The sequence below is a fragment of the Aedes albopictus genome, chromosome 2 (assembly GCF_035046485.1).
Source record: "Aedes albopictus strain Foshan chromosome 2, AalbF5, whole genome shotgun sequence".
NCBI classification, from domain to species: Eukaryota; Metazoa; Arthropoda; class Insecta; order Diptera; family Culicidae; genus Aedes; species Aedes albopictus.
This window is the reverse complement of record NC_085137.1, coordinates 24,543,883-24,563,280: the sequence shown is the minus strand read 5'-3', so window position 1 is coordinate 24,563,280 and position 19,398 is coordinate 24,543,883. Positions and strand designations below refer to the sequence as shown.

At 36.9% G+C, this 19,398-nt stretch overlaps 1 protein-coding gene across 1 annotated transcript in view; it reads right to left on the bottom strand.

The window, feature by feature from the left end:
* Positions 1 to 18,092, bottom strand: part of LOC109429637 (uncharacterized) — a 42,488-nt gene extending 24,396 nt beyond the window's left edge. Inside the window, exons 1-3 of the mRNA XM_062849319.1 lie at positions 17,942 to 18,092; positions 17,639 to 17,876; positions 17,429 to 17,562 (exon numbers count right to left, since the gene is read on the bottom strand). Coding sequence (XP_062705303.1) covers positions 17,429 to 17,562; positions 17,639 to 17,876; positions 17,942 to 18,005 — 436 coding nt within the window. The 5' untranslated portion in view covers positions 18,006 to 18,092. The remainder of the gene's footprint in view (positions 1 to 17,428; positions 17,563 to 17,638; positions 17,877 to 17,941) is intronic.
* Between the last annotated feature and the right edge of the window lie 1,306 nt (positions 18,093 to 19,398).

Genomic DNA, 19,398 nt, shown 5'->3' with positions numbered 1-19,398 from the left:
ATTAGGAATAATTTTTCAAAACTTTTATGAATATTGCCCTTATAAAATCAATTTTCAACGAAACGTTCATGGTGTGAAGATAAGGAAACGATTAGTTTGACGGCCTGCACAGCTGCAGCACGAGACGTGACAGAACGCGGAACAATTTTAAAGAAAACAGACAATTTATCAAAAACTCGGCGGTTACAAAAACAGGAACGAAAACGGGAAAATGATAAGATCTGAGGACACTCACATGACATGGGACAGCTTATGCCGAGAAAATCCCGAAAATTGCTAGATTTATTTCCGCCAGAGTTTTTCTTTGAAAAATCAAAGGAAATTGAATGTTTATGAAAGTTATTGTTCATACTTCAAAGATAAATACCAATTCTAACGCTATGCTGATGGATTCACTTTGTGTTTTTATTACACTTGTCCGTAGCGAAGGAAATAAGGCTGAAACTTAAAACGCGTTTTTTCTCAGTTTGCCCTTTCAGAACATGGGACAACTATGCTGCACACGGCAAAGAAGTAGGTTGAACATGGTTGAAGTTGCTGCATCGTGCCCTTACCTATTCGTCAACAAATGGGCAAGAGCAGAATGCAGCAACTTCAACAATGTTCAACTTACTTCAATGAACAGGACTAGCATAGTCGTGAAAGTTACTGGGAAGAAATGTTGATTGCAACTCTAGAAGTAATCTGGTCCGACATACAGGGAGTGGTCAAAATGTTTGGGATATGCAACGTTATCTTTTCTCCCAAATAAAATCAACATGCTGTAACTTTTCATAGAGTGTATCAAAAATTCTATTATATGTGCATCATTGGTACAAATTTGAGCTCGATTGGTTAATCTTTCGCGAAGCTAGAACCGTTCTCGCAAAACACTATTTTTTGGACAACCAATCTTCGAACTGTCATATCTCCGAAACTAGTGAATTGAATTGAATGAAATTTTGGGCTCTCATTAACAATATATTGACACTTGATACGACGTTATAAAATGGAACACCAGTGTGACGTTTTAATCCATATACAGGAAAATAAGTCCAATTTGCAACACCACACAAAAAATACTAAATATGTTATTCCTTTAATCCAAACAGGTTCTAGTATATATTATTAAAGATATCTTGAGAACAGAGCAGAAAATCTTTGGATATCAATACCAAAATGTATTGACGTAAAAAGTTACCCTTTTTTAGAAAAAGTTAAAAAAAATCAATTTATCATTACTTTTTTCAACGTTTAAAAAAAGCCTATTTTTGAAAGTCTTTTGAAGCAATAAATATATTGTTGATAAACGTTGAAAGTTTCATTCGATTCGGTTCTCTGGTTTCCGAGATATGGTAGAGCAAAAACTAGTAAATTTAAAAATAGTGTTCTACAAGAACGGTTGTAACTTCGCGTAAGATTAACCAATAGAGCTCAAATTTGTATTAATAATGCACATATAAGTGGTTGATAAACAGACAAAATTCAAAGAATTTTGAAGCACTCTACAAAAAGTTTAAGCTTGTTGAACTTCTTTTGTGAAAGAAAAAAAAATTGACACCCCATGTATATTTGTTTGTTTCCAAATGTGTGCGGTATTGTGTGTGCTATTTCTTTCACTTTTCTTCCTAAACTTAAGAAAATCAATGTTCGGCACTTCCACTCGTATAAAAATTCTCATCGTACTTACATTTCTTCCAGAAATTTAGAAACTTTATCATGAATTCTTTCTTCAGGGGTTCTTCAAGAAATGCCATCCCTAATTCACGCAGCAGATTCCTCCAAATATTTTGCCACGGATTCTTCGAGAAACATCTTACTTCTTATCTCTACTAGCGAAATTTTAAACGCGAGGCTAATTCAGACTTGGGCTTTCAGAAAATTTTCTGCAAAGTTTTTTTAGAAACTACTTTCTTAGTTGTTTAACCTTCTAGAGAACAATGCTACAGGAATTTCTCAAAGATAAAAAAAAATCATGCATTTGCATGTATTGGTATACAACTTTGTTCAAAAAATTTATCATAAAATACTCATGAGATGCCTTCAGAAGTTCTTCTAGATATTTATTTAAATATAGAAAATCTTTCACATGTTTTCTCAGAAATTTTTCCATTTTTAAAAAAATCTTTGGAAATTCCTCCAGAGATTCCTTTGGGAATTTTTCCAGTAATTCCTCCAGCATTTTCCTCAGAAGTTCCTTCTCGGATTTTTTTTTTTTCAAATGATATTGTCATTAATGCAGGTTCATACACCTAGATAAAATTCCACAATCTTGAAACCAAACGGTTACATACTGGGACATTTCTTCAGGTATTCCTTTAGAAAATTCATCAGAAATTCCTTCAAGCATTCTTAATTTTTACATGGGTTTTCCATTACATATTCCAAAAAAACTATCTCGGACATTCCTTCACGAATTGTTTCATAAAACCTCCTTAGGATTCTTTTGGAAACTTCAGTCAGGAATTACTATAGAAACTCATCTAAGGATTCCTCCAAAAATTCTCACAATTTGCAATTTCCAAGAATTTCATCAGAATTTTCTCCAAGGAAGTCATCCAAGGATTTCTTCATGTTTTTCATAAAATAATGAAATATGTCTTCTATTTATCTGTAAAAAGGGAAAATCTGGAAAATATATAACATATTTGTAGGTATCATACGCGCCAACTTGTGACGTAGTTGGTGGGGCAAGGCCTCTTAAAATCAATGAAATTCTGTCAAATCAATGCAGTTTATCCAAATTAGGCATATTTATGTGGAAACTAGCGCATTTAATCGAAAAAGGTTGCATTTTGATCAATTTTGAAGAGCTTTGCCCCCCAACTACGTCACAAGTTGGAGCGTATGGTAGGTATGGTTAGTGAATGCTGGTATCAAAACAAATTAAACAAACAAAGAAAAGAATTGAGATGTTCTTGAAAAATACGTTACTAAAGCATAAAAATGAAGGAACGAAGGAATGAAACAAAACTTTTTATATATTCTAACTAAAGCTCTTATGATTTTCACTACAATGGCCGTAATAAGACCTGGCCATGTTCCATCCTAGGTTTACAATACGCTGCCTAATTGTAAGGCAATATTTTAAAAATGTCAATGCCCATGCAAGCCTACACTGAAAACCAGGACATAGGATTTTGACCGTAGCGAGGGTTCAATTAAAACCATTATGTACAGTGGGATTCCGTTTTTGGCATGCTCCATTTTTGGCATGTTCCGTTTTTGGCACCCCCCGAATTTGGCAACAAAGGATTCCGTTTTTAGCAACATTTTTAAATCTAATAAAAATATAGCGAATATCGATAAATAATTCTTCTAATAGACAACTTGTATTATATCAATAAGAAATAATAACAATTTTATGCTATTCTGGCATTCGAACAAAGGAACCAGCCCATATATGTTTGCCACACATATCCTAAATACGTTATGTATGGGTCCATATATCATTTTATATTATGTCCAACTGTTTATTATGTGCAGAGTGCACACAACCGAGTAGATCTTTCTTCTTTGGCATAACGTCCCAACTAGGACAAAGCCTGCTTCTCAGCTAGTGTTCTATAATCACTTCCACAGATATTAATGTGTATATCGTGAGCCAGGCAAGAAGATATTCTATGCCTAAGAAAGTTAAGGTAATTTCTTTTACAAATGCTGGGAATTGAATCTCTGACCATTTACTTACAACGCGAAAGTGTTGTCTTTGAGAGCACAAGGGTCCGCTGGGGGTACTTTTGCTTTAGCGAATTTGGTGGAAAATTGCTTTGAAAGAATCATTAATCCTTAAGGGTACGACCTCACTATTTGTCTAACAGTGATAAATTTTGGCTGATTGTTTGGCTCTGTTGATATCTCCAGACATCAAGAAAAATATATAAAAACAATCTCATTTATTCCTCACAGAATTCATCAATGAAGTGTTCAAATAAATTCATCTGGGACTCTAAAAAAGTTACAAGTTTCACCAGGATGTCCAAATGGTTCATAGGCAACCTAAAAAACAGAAGTAGCTAAACAACAGTTACTTTAGTTGAAGTGTTTAGCCCTATGCTAGTTCATCTCGGGACCCACGCTTTACTTCCCTTCTTAAGCCAGAACTCACATTTTTGTGAGTTTTTCGGGAGTTGGATTCGATCCCAGGTCCTTAACGTGATAGTCACGTGTTCTAACCATCACACAAGGTCCGCTCCTCTTTTAGTTAAGGTTAGGTTAACCTTCCGTAACTCTCGCGGTTGGCCACCACCGTCAGCACCACGCTAATGCTGAGAACAAAAAGCGAGATTATTTCAACCTGTTGTACAAAATTCAGCAGCGCGATCACTCGAGAGTTAAAAGCAGTTTATTCGATGCATATATGTACGACCAAAATGTTTGTGGAGTACTGGTCTCTGTCGACTTATTGTTTGCTGTTCTGTTATGAGTCGTTTAGTCTGTATGGCTCTTTTCGAGAATTTCATAGATTTTTATACGAGTTTACACATGAATTTCGTTGCTAAAGGTATTAATTCCACGAGATTCATTTTTCAGAAACACCTGCAGAAATTTTGCCAGAACTTTTTCAGAGTTTTCACAAAATATCACAAAATGGGATTTCTTCAGCAAATCCTGTTAAATTTCGTGAATATTATCCACATGTTATGCGAATATGTTACAAAATAGATCAGAAATTTCGTTTAGAATTTCGAGAAAGTTGTTGTTCCTTTAAGAAATTTTATCATTGGGTTCAAAATACCAAACTGACGTAATGTTTGCAAATATTGCTGAATGGGATGATGCATGCGGACATACTAAAATTAAATGTCTGCCATTTTTTTCTTTTTTGTTGTCCCATTCTGTATACTATGCGGTCGTGTTTGTTCATGATTTTCTTGTTTTTATCTTTCACGAATGATCTATTTTTGCGACAACGTAAATGCTGCCTCTTTGTTTTACAACTTAATTTTAACACCTTCTTTCCTGGCAAACAAGGCCATATTTTTGAGGTCTCACTCAACTGTAAGCAACATTAAACGTCAAAATTTTCTACAGTGTATTATTGACTGTTCTGTTTGTCATTCTACATTTCCAAGAAACATTACCTGTAATGTCTCTGAGAAGCAGTTAATATTTAAAATCAACATATAGACTGTTTCAGAAATTATAAATACACTTTGTTTATTAAATTAAATGAACACTTTTAATGATTTTTTATCATTTTCTTTCAGAGTATAGCATATTGTACTCCATATTTCTATATTTCCTTTCAATTGTCTTGATATATTTTAAAGAACAGTCGAGTTTTCTAACAAATAACCTAATTTTTCAAATTTACATTTGCACAAAGGTGTTTTTTAATTATTTCAACATTATTTATCACTAAATACCAAAAATTATCTAAATTTTTATCACATTAGCCTTCTTAACAAATTGTCTAAGGAATGCTTTGATCAAAATTTGGGAAAAATCGATAAAGGCGTTCCCACAACATTTTTTCGGAGATCAAGTTTCTTGTTTTTAAAGGTTTTCTGCGGAACATAAGAACTACCACACAGTTTCTTAGCTTTCTTGAATGCATTTAATCTAAACAAACTTACTTTTTAGCTCATGCGATCCTTCAGATGGCAAAGCTTGTCATACCATAAAAACGAATGCAGTAAGCAGTAATTAGGACATTTGTTTGCTTAACGTTTGTTGCTACTGGTGTTGATGAGAAATTTGAAACATAAAATTTTGTATTGAGAAGGCCCGTAATGTCGAGAAATATCTTTTATTATCGATACAGCAATTTTAATTGTGTTTTAAAATTAAATATTTTATCTGTGAGATTTTTTCCTTCTCCACATGTAATGCTACATTTTTTGACCACTTTGTGCAACTTCAAATTTACAAAGTTTACAAAGCCCTATTTCTTAATTTTTACCAGTAACATAAAAAAAATTGGAATTATTTGCTTCGTTAGCATATTTACTATAAGAGCTAGAAGAAACTTTTTTGGATATTGTGCTCAAATTGAAATGGCAGTTAATTGATGGTGTATTTATAATTTCTGAAACAGTCTATAATCATAGATTCGATGTTTTTAAGGCGTTTTAATGTCACTAATGCGGTTATAAATGCACAAAGGACATTTATGAAAAGAGTTCACATAAAATATATTCTATGTTTCAAAAAAGTAACAAATATTCCTAGCTACACACACGCATAAGGATATTTGATTTTAGAGATCCATTCATTCGTAGCAGTGTGATGAGGCTACAAACTGCTCTACGAAAATATGATCAAACTACTATTGTTCCGGGGTTAGATCGTCGTTTGGTTCCATAACGGTAACTTGGCATATTATGTAATCATTTACAAACAGAGAAATGTAAAAAAAATGTTGACGAAAAAAGATTCCGTTTTTAGCACGGTTCCGGTTTTGGCAACTGAAAAAAAAAATTTTGTTGCCAAAATCGGAACCCCACTGTAATGCCAAAATAACAATCTATGAGTTGGAGAAGGACAAATCTTAGGGTATTATATGAGCAAAGGAACTACCTATGAATCCAAGAAGGAATGATCACTAAGCACATACAGTCAATCAATATTTCTACAGTATGCATATGATTTCTATAACAACACTACAATGTTTCCCTTAATTTTCCATTCGACTTTCGAGGAAATATAAAAATGAGGATCACAACATGTTGTATTCTGAAAGAAATAGGCAGAAATCCGTCTTCATGCGTGCTCTTCTTCTTCTTTATGGCTCTACGTCCCCACTGGGACTTGACCTGCCACGCTTCAACTTAGTGTTCTTTGAGCACTTCCACAGTTAAACCCGTAAAGTGGCAGGACGGTCCGAAAATTTTCAAAAATCGAGATCTCAGTGGTTTTTTGAGCTTTTAAGTTAATTTTTTTTATTAATTAAGGGGAATAGTTGTACTTTAAGATGCACCAATGGACACCCCCCCGCACCCACCCCCCTTTTTTTGGCGAGCCGAAATAGATGGCTTTTATTTGTATTTTATTGGAATGCTCCATGAAACTGTTTACAGTCATGACTTTAGTCATAAAAAAATATGTTTCACAGATCCTAGATGTCAAGTTTACTTCGTTGAACGTATCTTATCAACCTAGATCATCTTAAGGCCTCCAATATACTATGGAATTACAGTCATAATACTCTGTGAGCTCCTCAATGTTATGTCTGCAATTATTTCATGAAACAAGAGTGTGAGAATACTCCTAGAGTCGCCAGACATAAGCTGGCAACTATCTTCTTGCTGTTTGGATGTTCTATGATATCCAAACTATCCTGGAGTTACGACCTCATGTACAACAGGATCTACCACAGTCACCAGTCAATCTACGTTTGCGGTTATTGTCCGCTGGTATCCATGGTGCTCCGAAATGCAACGAGAAGTCCTGTCTGAGGTTGTACGACATTGTAAGGTTTACAAAATGTCCTGGAGTTCAGGACTTTCAAGTTCTACAGAATCTACCTCAATTGCCATTCAATCTACGTTTGCGGGTACTGTCCGCTGATATCAATTGTGCTCCGAAGTGCACCGAGAAGTCCTTTCTGAGGTCGTACGACATTGTAAGGTTTACAAAATGTCCTGGAGGTCAGAACTTTCAAGTTCTACAGAATCTACCTCAATTGCCATTCAATCTACGTTTGCGGTTACTGTCCGCTGATATCCATGGTGCTCCGAAATGCAACGAGAAGTCCTTTCTGAGGTCGTACAACATTATAAGGTTTACAAAATGTCCTGGAGTTCAGAACTTTCAAGTTCTACAGAATCTACCTCAATTGCCATTCAATCTACGTTTGCGGTTACTGTCCGCTGGTATCCATGGTGCTCCGTAATGAAACAAGAAGTGCCTTTTGAGGTCATATGACATTGTAAGAGTTTCAAAATGTTTACAGAATCTACATAAACCACTACTCAATCTACTATTGTGTTTATTGTGAAATATCCTGGAGTTCATGATTTACAAGGTCTACCGAATCAACATCATTCGCCATTCAATCTTCGATTGTGGTTATTGTCCGCTGATATCCATTATTGTTCTTTTGTATGATCCGAGAAGTATTTTTTGAGGTTTTCGGATATTGTAAGGATTGCCACATATATACCGATATTTTGATCGGAGATTTCTAATTTTGGAAATATTAGGGACGTATCAGGAAATAATATCATTTGTTCTTGTACCGACTTTTTCGAACCCTCTAAGCAGAATACCCTCTTCAAATGAGTGTAATCAGTTTCGTACCATTTAATTCCGCCCTAATTGCTTATCCTTTGACAGATACGCGTATTTCGACTACCACTTGTAATCTTCCTCAGTGTCAGTTATTCCCTCAGTAATTCAATCATGTGTTGCTTTTTCTTCTTATCTAGGTCGCTTTATTTGTACTTATCGTATGTAAATTATTCCATTGCCATTTCTTTTCATTTCTGTGCTCTTTTGATTTTCACCCTACTCATCTGCCTTCTTGCAAGCCAAGCAGACACTGATTGGTTTTTCATACGAACAGTTTTTGCAGACAAATTCGTTGCAGAAACAACACTTTGTGTTAGTTTTAGAAACTCGTCTTTTTGAACACCTTTTACACCGTTTGCTAGTATCTGATCGTTGGTCCCAATTCATAACATCACTCTTCCCTTCGCAAATGCGGCAGCAGACCATATCTGTCACATTTACATGACGCTCACAGCAAAAATTCCGACATTGAATGCATTTTACAAATGATGGATGGCCGCAAGTAAAGCAAATACTTTGATTATCAGCCTGTTCGAGAAACGCCCTGATGCCTGCTGAAATTTCTTGGTTCAAATGGCCCTTGGAAACCCTATCCTTCATATTCTCAACTGCTAGTTCCTCCGCTAAAATCCTGAGATATTCAGATCTTCTCGACGAGTTTTGTCCCAGCCAGTTTGGATACATTTTAGAGAATACTAAATATGAATTCAGGCACGCAATATCGATAAACTCAAAAAAAAGTTTCTTGGGCCATGCTCGGCTCCTTCGAGACACAGTAGTATTTCGTGTTCTCTGATCACCGACATCAACTCCTCCTTTTGTTTTGTTGTAATACTGGATGACGGGTGGCTTTCCTGGAGAATCCTTTGCATCATCGAATGATTTGGACGTCACCACGTTGAAGCATTTCTTCCCCTTTCTTTCGAAGAACGAAGTGAGCATCATGTAGTCGCTGTAACCAACCAAAGCTGTCATGGGATCCCGGCCTTTCGCTTGTAGAAACTCTGGTGGTATTGAGGGTTTGTCTGCCCTCATCGTTCCGGTGTAGATAGTCTGCTCTTCCCAGAGGTCTACAACCAGTGGTATCGAAGAAAACAGATTATTCGCAGTAATCTCTCTCCAAACTTTCTGAAACGGAGCCACCAAGTCCTTGACAACTCGCGCTGCCTGGCCTTTTTCCACACAGTTGTTCTTTTTGCCGGAGTAAATTTGCAGATTACAAATATATCCGTCAACCGCAGCACAAACCCAAATTTTAATCCAATATTTTCCAGGTTTGCTAGGGATGTACACCTTGAACGAACATCTTCCTATACGCCAAAAAAAAATCATAACTTGAAAGAGCTTTTTATATAGATATATAAATATATATATTATGTACCTCTGAATAAACACAGCCTTGTAATTTCGTTGACAATTTGAAACAAATAGATCAGTAACTATTTTGATTGGTTCAAGTTTGTCCCCGGAAGCCTGGATTCTTTCAGCGCGGGTTGTTTTGTCATCAAACCGAAGACAAACATAAATTAATTTGAAGCGCCGTTGTCCCATGCAGTACCAATAAAAATCGATTCTCCACGGTTTGTGGCTACTCCATAATTGTTCGATGCTCATATGATTTTGCTTGTTACGACCGGTGGCAATGAGTATTGCAATGAAGCTCCACATCTCGTTCACTGTAATTGGCCTCCATACTTCCTTCCTGTTTTTCTTTTCAAAATAGTTTTTCCCATAAATATTAGTGCACCGAACGATTTCTTTGATCATATCTACTGTGATGAACTGCTCAAACAATTCTCTTGGTGTTTTCAAATTTACCATATGAGAAGCAGGTCCAACACTTGTTTTGTTGAATTTTCCGCTGGTTGTACGATTCGGTTTGGGTTTACAGGTCCACTTCATGCCGTCTTTCCCGCAATACACATGAGAGGCAGTTTCAGTACTTCAGGAGATGTAAATTGTAATTTCTTTTCCATAATATTGCCGCAATCTTACCTTTCATAGTCATCATCTGTTTCCCCTGAGCTGCTGTCGAGATCGGATATCGTACAATCTGACACATCACCGTCATCTTCATCGCTAAGTTCGAATTCGTCCTCAGTACCACTCATTTTGTATGATTTGCACGAAATATGAATACGAGATTTACGCGAAATGGCTGTCAATTACAATTCAAACTTATGATCAATATCTTCCTGTCAGATTCCAATCACATCCGCCGAACGATTTCACAAACACTATTACAACTTTGTGTTGCGACATGGTTCTGTTTTATTCAGTCATTTTTCGTATAGCTCTAATACTAGTGCACAATAGTATCCACAATGCCAAGTGTACTAAGAGATGTCAATTCAACATTTTGTTGTAAGCATCGATATCTTATTGTGTATTTGTGAGGAACGCTATGTTTACATCTGATCGTATTTATATGACTAGTAACCATAAGCGTAACTAGGTCATAGTTCTAGGGGGGCCAAGGCCATGTCGATATTGATTTTTCATACTAAAAAGATACTTTCCGCCTGAATTGTGTGATTTTTTTCCGAAATGGATTATTCTGGAGGGGGCCAGGCCCCCCCCTGGCCACCCCCTATTTACGCCAATGCTAGTAACATATTTGTCAATGTTAATCGAACAAATGTTGCAGATTATATTACGCAAAACCGCATATTACTGCTAAATAGACTTTTTGTTTATTTTTGAAATTTGTACATCTTTTGAAAAAAAAAATCATAACAAACTACTTTCAATTCAGCGACTGTGTTTATCTAACAATCATGAAAAAATATAAAACTGTATTTGTATCAATTTGTATCGTGTTACCGCTAAATAATGTTATGCCATATCAACAAAAATACAACAGTTACCTGAATTTTCCCTGCCATTCCCTACCAGCAACATGCAGGCTTATTTCTGGTTCACAATAACTTTGTTAGACATCTACTTCTTCTTTAGGATCACAAAAACAATAATGGATTTTCCTTCGGCGTAATATTTGTTCAACCAATTAGTCATTCGGCCAAATATCCAGAACTCCAAGACATTTTGCAAACCTTACAATGTCGTACAACATCAAAAAGATTTTCTCGTTGTTTTGCAAAGTACCATAAATAAGAATGACCAAAAACCGCGAACATATATTGCATGGCAACTGCGGTAGATTCTATAGAACATAGAAGCCGTAGACTCAAAGACATTTTGTGGTCCCTACTATGTCCAACAGCCTTGCAAAAGACTTGTCTTTCGAGGAAGATTGAGTGGCACCGTGAATATCAGCTAACAAATACGTACCCAAGTAACACACTTGTCACCGAAGAGTCACGGCGGCGCAGGTTTTTGTTACGCAGAAGTTACTATGACTTACTTCTAACAAATAAATACTAACTTGCTAAAAGTAAGTCGCAGTGACTTCTGCGCAACAAAAACCTGCGCCGCCGTGACTCTTCGGTGACAAGTGTGTTACTTGGGTTCATTGAATGGCGATTGATGTAGATAAGGTAGACCTCCTAAGCTATAGATTATGTAGAATCCTGAGCTGTACGATATCTTGCTAACTTTACAATGTCGTACAACTTCAAACAGATTTTTTCGTTCCATTGTGATAGATAGTACGATAGATTACAACGACCATAAACCGTCAGCGAAGATTGATTGTGCAGGTTTTTGTTGTGCAGAGGTCACTGTGACTTACATCTAACAAATAAATACTTGCTTGCTAGAAGTAAGCCACAGGAACTATTGCACAACATAAACCTGCGCCACCGTGACTTCTCGTCGGAATATGGAGTACCCTGGATATCAGTGGAAAATAACCATAATCGAAGATTGAATGGCAAATAATGTTGATTCAGAAGACCTTGTAAATTCTGAACTGCAGGATATTTTACAATAAACACAATGGTAGATTGAGTAGTGGTTGATGTAGATTCTGCAGACCTTGTCAATGGTGAACTCCAGGACATTTTGTAAACCTTACAATGTTGTACGACCTCAGAAAGGACTTCTCGTTGCATTTCGGAGCACCATGAGGATAGTGGAAGGGTTTTCTTCCCGAGCAGAGGGGCATACCTTACAAATACCGTGCAAAGAGCAACCTGTGCTCTAATATCTCAAGTTGGTATTGCTATATTATTCTACGCAATGTTATGAGAACACCACAATAACAATTGGAGGTATTTGAGCAAAATTAGGTATTGATGTGGTATTGTTGATTTAGCTGGGAAAATAACTGAAGAACAAGATTTGTTATTACGTCATGGAGCTATCGAAAAATGTTCAATTTCATAGCAAGAAATGTTATTACGTTGCTATTTCATACCTTCTGGATAACAAATAGAGCACTTGAAATTTATGGTGTGCATTTGTTATTGAAATAACAAGACTTGTTATTTTTCAGGAATTATTTATACAAAAATATGGTATTCATTTTTGTTATTTTGCCTCTTATGTCCACCTAATGAAAGGCTTATCGAGGTAAAATGTCATTTAAGATTAATACCTCGATATGTTATTTTGTTGCTATTCTTTTCTGCTCGGGTTTGCTTGCCATTGCATGAATTTGTATATTGTGAGGCAAGGACAATGATACACTATGCCCAGGGAGTCGAGAAAATTTTCCCGACTGGAACGGGAATCGAACCCGCCGTCTCTGGATTGGCAATCCATAGCCTTAACCATTAGGCTAACAGGAGACCCCATGCGTGCTCACTTCTGATAAAAAAAATACAAATAAGTAGGATGAAAAAGGGAGCATATATGCTGTATATAGGAACCGATAGCCTGCACCTAACTTTCCTAAGATGTTAGGTTTGTCGCACCACGAGGGCGTCGGGCACTTTTAGCGTGCATGTCTGGGTCATACTGACCCCAACATCCTACTAGGGTTAAGGGCATTCATTGAAATTGTATTTAAGGCAATGTAAACCTATAAAACGGTACAGATCACACATATATTTTCCAGGAATCATTTTACGGTGGCAGCAATTCAGATTCTTCCGCTCCCTCCACGACGCTGTTGGAAATTTCGGTAAAAACCCGTCCCAGATTCTTCTCGAAGCTGGGCTTAACCTCGTCCAATATTAGGCTTGGATTGTCGTTGATGGCCTTGTTACCAAACTCCTGCAGCGCTGGGTCCCCGTTGAACAGTCCGGTGAAGTAGAACCTGGCCTTCTGGAACTTTAGCTTCAGGTCGATTGGCTCGATGCGGACAAAGTTCTTCCCTTCCTTCGGCTTAAGGCTATACTGAACCCTCAGATTGGCAATGGTGTCGTCTGGAAAAAAAAAGTTAATAGTTAATTGATTGCGTTTCAAATTTACCTAACTTAAATTCATTGTTTTTAATTCAACTTCTGGTCAAACGTTCACTTCATAAGTGGATGGTCATGGGTTCAATCCCAGTCCCGGCACTTTCAATTTTTCTTCAGTCCCCCCGAGAGCGGCTGACACGTGAACCTTTTCTAACGGACCCGGAAACTTGGATATCGGCTAACGGTTCACTCTACGAAGTTGTAGTGCGCCACCTATTCGTGGAAATTCGAATCAATCGATCCATCAACTGCCTTAAACAGCTTAACAGTATTGCCGAACACATAACGCTCAAAACACTGCACTGGGATATATTTGTTGGAAATTTTGTCGGTATTATGTATGTTCATCTCTGATATCACAGGATGTGATGCCCCTTAGTGGTTTTTGAGATCCACTGGTATGCCTTTGGCTCATCAAAATGCTTGAACAAAACAGCTTCTGAAATCTCCGCGTTTTTTTTCTGACTGTGGACAAAAATGGTGTAGGGTATTTCGCCAATTGTTGAACACTACCCAAATGTTAAACAGTTTCTGAAAATTGTATTATAAATCTAACTTAAGTAATTTTCGTTCATCGTAAACGTATGATGTTGCGTGTGCATGTCACGGTATTGCTCGAATTCGGTTACAAAATAATACATATTTGTCGTCATATATATTGATTGAAAATGATGCCACGAAAACTGCACAATTCTTAAGATTATTTTAAGAAATTTCTGTTACGAAATAAGCTTTGCTGGCCAATCGACCACAAATACTAAAGTCACACCATAGTTACAAGAACTGGAAGGATGTCCTTAACAGTTTAACATTAAGGGGACTCACTAAACAGTTTAAATTCCTGCGTAAGCCAGGATTTTTTGATTATTTGAAATGTTTCATGAAAATGTGAATGAAATAATCAAAGATTGCCTTGGTGATCGTGACGTTTAATCAGTTTACGCTGTTAAGTGAATCCCCCAACTGTTTAAAATAACATTTCATTAGAAAAAAATATTTTTCTTATCACACTATTATTATACATCTAGGATCCAATTGTTGAACACTGACATTAACCTAGCATGACTGCCAGATTTTTTTTCCACTTTACCTAACTGTGCATTTTATGAAGTTTCAAGGGCGTTCCAGGGATGTTCCAGGGGTGTTCCAGAGGGCTTCAGGAAGGTTCCAGGGGGTTTCAATGGGTTTCAAGGGCGTTCCAGAGGTGTTCCAGAGAGGTTCAGAATGTTAAGGGGATCCCAGGTGAAATACTCCGAATTCCAGTGGTATTCAGGAGTAATACACGGGTTTTCAAGGGATTTCAGGGATCCAGGAGTGCTTTAGAGGGTTGAGTAGATCCCATGGGTTTCCAGGAGTGTTTCAGGGGCTTTCAAAGGCGTTTTTTCTTCAGTCGTTTTCGCTTCTAGTCGATTCTTTTCAGTCATTTTTTGCATCTACTCATGTTTATAACGTCCATTCAGTCCACTAGAGCTCTCTTCAAAAGAGAAGTGATTATTTGTCATTTGAATGAGTTGTCACAACTGGGTACAAAACACGAAAAAAACCGAAAAAAACGTCAGAGTGAAACATTATCGGATGTCGGGTCAAAGTCGGATTTTATTAAATGTTGGACCACTGTTGGATCCACATCGGATAACTGTTTAGACCAGTGGTCCTCAGGCTTACAGTATACTGTAAGTATAAACGGGCCACAATTGAATTTTACAAGAGGGCTGCGGGCCGCAAGGCAATCAAGAATTTATTTTGATCAAAGTTTTAAAAAGTTTCAGGATTAAACTTCTACATACAGGCCATCATTTATCTGTTGAACAATAATATTACAGAGTCAAAATGAAAAAGTCGTATTTTTTTGGGCATAGTTATTTTGCAGATGAAACTGATTTCTAAAGTTAGCTATACTGATTAAAAATATGTAGCTTTTTGTTTATTTGTATCTTTTCAATTAAATTTCAATTCTATACTTCTGAAAAGGGCTTTGATAAAAATGTTTGCTTTTAGTTTTAGAAATCTCTCTAATATATTTCAAATTAGGATCGCAGGCCGCACTAAACCTTCTCGAGGGCCGCATGTGGCCCGCGGGCCGCAGTTTGGTGACCACTAGTTTAGACTATGTTAGGTTTGGTGGCCAAAATAAAAACAGGTTAATGATAGGTTTATGTCGGGTTACACGAATTATCGAGCAAAGCTTGAACCGTTCAACAATTGGGTTTTTAAATCAAGAAAAATTCAATGATTTTTTATTTTTAAACGAAAGAGCACCTTTTTCTGAGCCGCTATGATTTTTTCAGATTTTAAGAACTATATTTTGGTATCTAAAATCAATTTCAAAGAGATTTTTTTAAATCACCTTTTGACAGCAGGGCAACTGCTTGACAGCTCCGCTCAGTACAAAATGCAACGAGGGGTGATTCGACAAATCGCTCCCATACAAATTTCAAATTGATTTTTAAATAGGTTCCCGGGCACCAAAATTGATGAAAATTTGGATTTGGGCTCAGTTTGGCATGCAGATTCAAAATATGGAATGATCTCAACACCACTAAAGAAGCCAATTAGCGAGAATCGTCCAACATTAGGATGAGCTAATGTATGTTCAATGGTAAGTTTAAGCAATGAGTGGATCTAGACGTTCACTGGATAATTTTCAACTTTAGTGGAATTATGCACGGAAAAACAAACGAAAACAAAAATGCCAGTACTATCCGTTCAACAATTGGCTTCTTTAAAGGTGTTCAGATAACTTCATATTCTAAATCTACATGCCAAACTGAGCCCAAATCCAAATTTTCATGAATTTTAGTGCCCGGAACCTATTTAAACATCAGTTTGAAGTTTGTATGGGAGCGATTTGTCGAATCACCCCTCGTCGCATTTTGCACTGGGCGGAGCTGTCAAGTTGCCTAGCTGTCAAAAGGTGATTTAAAAAATTCTCTTTGAAATTAATTTTAGATACCAAAAGAAAGTTCTAGAAATATGAAAAAATCATAGTGGTTCAGAAAAAGGTGTTCTTTTGTATGAAATAAAAAAAATAACACATTTTTCTAAATTTAAAAACTTAATTGGCGAATTACCTTACGGGGATTATAACTTGTGGGCTCTCATTGCTCTCACGCAGCAATCTAGTCACCCGTCTGTGAGAGAGTAATTTTGTCTCTTAAATGTGCATTTTCCTCTCTTTCTCTTTTGTAAGGTGAATGAAACTGCGAAGTTCAGTGAAAGATGAGCGTAAATTGGTAATTCACTCGCGAATCGACTCAGAGTATCGATTCGCGGAATCGAGTTAGCTATAAGTTTGAAGTATGTCAGCCCAAAAGACGTAAAACTTTGCCATTTTTGACTCGATACTTTATAATTTGAATAATATGTTGTTTATGCGCTGGGTTTCATGAATAATTTACATTGGCATCAACATATAACCCTTTTTCCTCGCCTTACTTTTGAAAAAGGGGTATGGAATAAATATAATTTCTTCTGCAGAGAAATTTAATTCGAAAAGAGTTTTTGGATTGACATGATGTCTTCAAAGATGATTGAGGATGTTTGAAGGACTTTTAGAATAAAAATTACACCAATAGTTATATTCATCATAATTCCAATCATTAAAAAACCAAAATCAAAGGGTAACTTCGATTTTTGTAATCAAAGTGTAAAGTTTTTGGAAAATTAAAAATGCATGACAGCTAACATAGATCAGCGGACCTCAAATATATAGTTCGTAATCAGTTAAAATTTTTGCACATTTTGAATGAAAAAATTATGTGACATAAAAATTACAGTATTGTTTTTTCTTGCGTAACATTCTTCACTGTTCTTACTATCACCAGTTTTTCAACCTCAAAGCATTTTTTTTCTAATGACCCACTATTATGTAAACGAAATATCGTCGATTTATTCGATTTACCACTTACTGAGTTGCAAACGAAAATCTCCTTTTCCGACAGCATTCAGCAGTAAAATCTGCATGTTAAGGTCGTATTTCCCAATTATGGTCATTTTTGGTAAAACCGAAACAATGTCGAACTTCTTTCCTGCTAGATCAGGTCTGCAACATTGTAGAAAAACAAAAATTTAGTATCACTTTTCATCCCCACATAATTCACTGCATCACATTCACCCACCGAATCTTCTTGTTGATGAATCCACCCGTCCCTTTAATGGTGACATTGGTCAACACCAAACGAAAACCCGCTCCGTTGTTGATTTCCATCCGATCGATATACATCGGGTCGAACCGTGGCGCTTTCCGACCGTCACCGTAGTTTGCATCGATCACATTCTGCCGGATCTTTTCCACAGCGTTCATTATGCACTTTTCCAGGTTTGGATCATTCCTGGAGCAAACACTCAACACTGGTGCTGTGAGAAAAATGGAAAACTCAATTCTTCTGGACTGCAATTTTCGATTTCTTCCTCGCTCATACCAACATAGGATTTCCCGTAGTGAAATCCTAGCACTACCAGAAAGTGTATCACAATCTGCTTCATTTTGACCGCCTTCCCAACCGCTATCGAATCTGGCACATTGAAGAGGGAAACCACTTGCGCTCTCACCGCTTCCGGAGTAACATTTGAACCGTGAATGCCACTAGTTAACCAATTTATACAACCAAATCCACTAGCGGCTATCAACGCATCTTAGAACGGTGATAGAATGCACCTTTGCAGAGGTTTCCAACTTGAGGTATACATTTCTTCCATAAGACCTTTTTAAAATCTGTTCTGAAACTTTCAACTCAGTTACTAACATCAAGTTTAAGATCAAGATTAACATCAAGATTGAAATAAATGTGTTTTTTACCCAGAGAAAACGATTTCTGCCGAGAATTCCGCAATACAAGCCAAATAACCTTCTCCGGAGTTGCATTTTAAAACTTCTCAAACATTTATCTTTCAAACGCAAGAATAAACGAGGATAAAATTTTACCTGTTTACAAATCATAGTTGGTTTGAGAAAATTTAAAAATTTCATCGTCTGTCAGATATATTTTTGGGAAGCTTGAGAACACGACTCCGGATAATCAACCTGCGATATCATTTTTATTTTTGTGTTCAGGAAAAAAGTCGGTGACATACGCATTGGCGGAAATTCTTAGATCAGTTAAAAAAATACGGGTAGCCTAAAAGGAGTTTCTGAAGAAATTCCAGGAAAATCTCTTGTCGAAGTCCTTAAACTTCCTTGGATCACGTTGGGAGAAGCTAGCTGACGTAGTGTAGGCTACGTCATGATCCTAATGCAAAATGAGGGTTAAGGTATAGAAAAAGAATCTATGACATTTCGTCGAAAGACATTTGGTCGAATGACGTTTGGTCGAATGACATTTGGTCGAAAGTACATTTGGTCGAACGGACGTTTGGTCGAATGGACATTTGGTCGAAACCCATATTATGTAGTAGGAAACATATGACATTTAGTCTAACGGATAATTCGTCGAATGGACACCTGGTCGAAATCCACTAAGTGATGAAAAGACACTAGATAAGTCAATGACAAAAACCGCTAGATAAGAGTTATGTGCTTAGCAGGTAGTACAGTCCGCGCACTGTTGTCTTTCCGACTTCAGCTTGAGGTACGTTCCGAATACTCAATAGAGAGGTGCGTACCCAAGGTGGAAGCTCATTGAGTGCCATGTAGGCAGAGCAGACCTGTTAAGGAAGCCTGCATAAAACCTTTAACTACCAGAAAAAGCAAAAGAGAAAACTGATGGTCCACTGCACGAATTTATTCTGGCCTGCTTACTCTCACACGAAATTTGACGTTTGAGAGGTGTCGGCACCGCTCAAACGTCAAATTTCTTGTGAGAGTAAGCAGGCTAGCATAAATTCGTGCAGTGGACCATTGATTCAACGGCAACAGACCAGGCAACGATTTAAGGATAAC